This window comes from Mya arenaria, chromosome 4, assembly GCF_026914265.1.
Source record: "Mya arenaria isolate MELC-2E11 chromosome 4, ASM2691426v1".
NCBI classification, from domain to species: domain Eukaryota; kingdom Metazoa; phylum Mollusca; class Bivalvia; order Myida; family Myidae; genus Mya; species Mya arenaria.
In genome coordinates, this window is record NC_069125.1 from 17,086,163 (window position 1) to 17,091,076 (window position 4,914).

At 36.0% G+C, this 4,914-nt stretch overlaps 1 protein-coding gene across 1 annotated transcript; it reads left to right on the forward strand.

Moving 5' to 3' along the window:
• The first annotated feature begins 3,066 nt into the window (after positions 1-3,066).
• LOC128229866 (dynein light chain 2, cytoplasmic) lies at positions 3,067-4,549 on the forward strand. Its single transcript, XM_052941744.1, has 2 exons — positions 3,067-3,177; positions 3,906-4,549. Exon 2 carries the CDS (start codon positions 3,911-3,913, stop codon positions 4,178-4,180), a length of 270 nt encoding a protein of 89 aa, XP_052797704.1. The 5' UTR covers positions 3,067-3,177; positions 3,906-3,910; the 3' UTR covers positions 4,181-4,549.
• Positions 4,550-4,914: the final 365 nt, after the last annotated feature.

Here is a 4,914-nt window from a genome sequence, read left to right on the forward strand (position 1 = left end):
TGTATTTTTAATTACTGTGCAGTACAACGGCATGGTTTCATGTTGTAACAATGGCTACTTATTCTTCTTAAGATGAGTAACGAACATTTCAATGTCGGTAACGAACATTTCAAAAAAATATTTTCTTTTTCAGACATAATGGGGAAGTCCAGAGCCGAAATCCAAAAGGCCTATAGGCAAAGGTTGAAAGAAATAGACAATGAGAAGTATTTATCGAGGGAAAGACAAAGAAGAAAGGCAACATATGTACAAAGCAGTCAACTCAGCCGAGCAGAACGTGCTAAGAGAAACCAAAAGAATAGAGACTATTTGAAAACATACAGACAGAAGAAGAAGGTGCTGGAACAAGCAGAGGTAAACAATAATGTCAATGAACATGACGGTCTAAGTACTAGCGGGTACGACAGCTCATCTTCTATAGTGACACCTGAAGCAGGACCCAGTCGATTTGTAGTACAAATGAACTTTTCTGCAAAACAATCTGAATAAATACAAACAAAAGGTGAAATCCTTAGAACAGAAATACTAGAACCTTCAAAAGAAGTACAGAAACAGACTGAGAACATTACAGAGATCTAAAAAGGTTCATGGAAATCAACTCACTCCAAGATCAAAGACAAACATGCAAGTAAGACATCTTGGGTTGAATGAAACTCAATCCAAGGCAGTTATAAACAATTGTTGTTTAGCAATGTCCTTTGTAACGAGGTGTCGATCGCGAGGGAGCAGGCACAGAAACACCGTAGACATACTTTGCATAGTCTTATTGGGGGTAAGATTCTGAAGAAGTACAGATGTGTGAAGATGGCGAGTAAACGAACCGGATTATGCAGAAACAAATTAGGTCGTGTTTCGACTAAACGCATATCAAACGAACGGCTAAGACGACGAAGAGAAATTTATAAGAACAAAGAGAAGGTAATTTCTTTTATGGAAAGAGATGACAATAGTCGAATGATGCCCGGGAAGAAAGATTTTAAAAAGACTGATAATGAGAAGAAACAATCACGAGTCTTGACGGATTACATGTCGAATGCGCACCAAAAGTTTTTAGCGGAAAACCCAACGACCAAATTGTCGCTTGCCTCTTTTTGCCGAATTCGACCAAAAAAACATATTACTAGCTTCCTTTATAAACAGATCGACATGTCTGTGTACTCGACATCAGAATATGTCTCTCACATTTAAAGCGGCCAGAAACGAGAATGTTAAAGTATCAGTGAATGCAGAAAAATGCTTGACACTAAGGAAAGCTTCATTAAAGACATAAATGATACAGTGAACAATGACGAAATAGTTGTGAGTCAGTGGAAACGCATTGCAGTTGAAGAAAAGGGAAAGAAGAAAATGGTTATGAGGATAGTGGAACAAAAAATGACAAAGAAGGACTTTGTAGCTCATACAGAAGCTCAAACAGAAGACTTTGAAGCCCATGTAAATCGAGTTAGAGTACAATACGAGGAAATCAGACGTTTAAAAGACAACTTGCCTGAAAACAATGTAATCGTGCAAATGGATTTTGCTGAAAATTATAGCTGCAAAACGCTGAATGAGATCCAATCAGCATACTGGAACATGACAAATGTAACATTGCACCCATTTGTCATCTATTATCGACCATCTGGAGCAACTGACCTGAAACACAAGAGTTTTGTCATAGTGTCTGATGAACTTGCTCACTCCTCCAATACTGAATTAACGTTCATGGAATCTATCCTAAGGGAAGTAAGACTTATCTGCCCGGATGTGTCATGTATTCACTACTGGACAGATAGTCCTACTTCGCAGTACAGGAACAAGTACATCTTTCTGGAAGTTGCAAACCACAAGGAGTTTCATGGTTGTGACGCAAAATGGAATTATTTTGAGTCCGGCCACGGGAAAGGACCTTGCGACGGCATTGGAGGAGTAACTAAGAGAATGGCCGACGATGCTGTTAACACTGGAAAGGCAACAATTCAAAATCCCCAGGACTTCTATGCATGGACACAGTCAGAGATATGCAATTTACAGAACATAAAGTTTCTTTACGTTGCAAAGGAAGAATGTGAGGCGAAGGCTGTTCAACTGAACCTATAAAAGAGAGACATAAAAGCAATAAGTGGGACAATGAAAATTCATGCAATTACAGGTCGAGGTAATTCTGAAGTATCTGTTCGCGATACCAGTTGTTATTGTTCAGTTTAACGTGTACGATGATGGGTGGGTGGAGTATCAAATGAGTGCTATAACAGGTTATTACATCATTTCATTTCTGGCCCCAATTTCATTAGTCCCTTATTACACGATTAAGCTCAGCACACTATTTTTGATTAAGTATAAATTGTGTCAATATTCTTTTTTTTAAAGTGTTGAGGCTTTTAAAGGAAATAATATTTGAGATAAATCAAATCAAATACTTTTTGATTTATAAAATTATTTTTAAGTGAGTAAATTTGCTAAATAAAATAAGATATTTAAGTGAGTAGCGCACACTACTTTTTTATGTGCTACTGGTAAACTAAAAGTTATGGAAAGTATTTTAAAGAAAATAATATTTGAGATAAATAAAATCAACTTCTTTTGTTTTATATAAAAATATTCAAACAAGTAAATTCGCTAAATAAAATAAATTAGTACAGGGGCGAGCACAGGAAGTGTTGGCAAAGGGGCTTTGGTACTCTCCCAAGAAAGTTTTAACTATTTCCCGTCCGAAATGGTGCATTCCCCCCTCCCCCCAATATTGAAGTAAAATTGGACGATTCTACGGGGAGAGGGTCGTGCGCCGGGTGAAAAGTTAAAAGCATTAATTAACACAAAAAAGTATACTCAATTGCCACAAAAGACTAACTTGAGACAAATTCATTTGTGTGTATGATATATGAATAATGTATCTATTTACCACGTATTTTTATTTATCTCTAAAACTTTCCGGGATTGAAATCATTAAAATGTGGATGTTTTCATATTTAACAAATCTCTTTAAAGAATTGAAAGAAAAAATAGTGTAAGTTAACCTTACCAAAAAAGCGCGCGCTCTTAGATATATCTATGGCGAAACAGAAAATGACCAATCGCAGAGAGAGGATTTATCTTCAGTAACTATACCGATTTTTTGTGTATTGGCAAGTCAGTTACATCTTCGAAATCTAAGAGAACGCTTTAACATTTGACTTGGAGACTCGACTGCCAAACCTGGTAAGTAAATGCATCTATTAAACATTTAACAACTGAATATTGTGATTTTTAATGTTTATTTTTTTATTTTAGAGATGTTTTTGTCGAAGTCACGTGGGTTTGCCAGTAAGAAAAATGAGATTTTGGTTATGGTTGTTTGTGTGTAGTTGTGTTCTTAATTTAACATATTTTTGTAAAATATTGTTTTTGATTAAGTGCCTAGGTAACTTCAATGATTGATGGCAACCATTTTGAAAATTTCGTTGGTAACGGTTTTTTTTTATTTTCCGTTGTAATACCGTTGCCATGGTAACATACATTCTGGATTGAGACGAAACAATAAGTATATTTTCATATACTATAGTTTCTCTGCAAGAATTGCGCCTAAAATATTCCTGAATTTGTGTTTAATTTCGAGATAACTGTATTTTAATATATTTAAGTTCCTGTGCACATCTTGCCATAGTTCCCCTTTGAAACAATTGCTAATTTATTCCACAGCGCGTGATTTGCTTGGTATTAAATTAGATGATATCCCTCTTCAAGGGGGTTTGGGGGAACTTCCCTCTTAAAACTTAGTTTTGCAAAGCTTTGAAACAGGAATTTATTGTTAGGGTTAAATTCTAGGGACTAAAATGGTGGAAAACAATATGTAATATTTCTCCTATATATTATTAGTTTTCTGTACAGATGTTGACATGTTATTATCACCTAGTCCAATATGTAACTTTGTTGTTTCCTTTTTGCAGTAATCATGTCTGAGAGGAAGGCCGTCATCAAGAATGCCGACATGTCAGAAGAGATGCAGCAGGATGCTGTAGACTGCGCGACCCAGGCCCTTGAGAAGTACAACATTGAGAAGGACATTGCCGCCTTCATCAAGAAGGAATTTGACAAAAAGTACAACCCAACCTGGCACGCAATTGTTGGCCGAAACTTCGGCAGCTACGTCACCCACGAGACCAAGCATTTCATCTATTTCTACCTGGGACAAGTCGCTATCCTGCTTTTCAAGTCTGGTTGAAGAATGAACTTTCTATGGTGCTCCAAAGTTACATTTTTATGGTGCTCCATACTTGCCAGAAACAAGAACTTTTTATACCACTGCCAGTTATAAAGCATTTTTAAAGCAGCATTACTTAACAATCAGTCTAGTCGGTAATGTCTTGCAGGATTCCACTAGTCAAAATTTTGATACTGGCATTTATTTGATTTTGCCAATGGACACTAGGCACAACAGACTTGTAATCTTGTGGAGAAAAATTGGATCTGATTTTCATCATGAATTCACACAACCGCTAAAAAACCATTATGATTTATACATGATTGTGATATTTCTGTTTATTTATTGTTTTGTATTAAAGACCAATAAAAGAAACTAAAATTTGTAAAAGATACCTGTTATTTTGTCTACAAATGTCAATTCAAAACTTGTTGGAGCCTTGGCCTTCTTTTGCTAGGCAATTGTTATTGCACAGTCGGAAAGATTGGAGGAAGTTTGTTATACTTACTTGTTGCCAAAATCTGTCAAACAGATGTATAAAAATACAAACATGTGTTTGTGCTGTTTTTAGTTCAAAGTTGCGTTGCTCGAGATATTGTATTTTGTTACTGGGGCGTCACCAACATAAATCTTGATGAATTAAAAACATATATTTCTTAAGAAATGAAACTTGGTACATGTATGTTTGGCTGAGATGAATAGTTAAGAAACGCCTCTTGGTATTAAGTCACTTGTGGAGTGGAGCCAAAGATAGT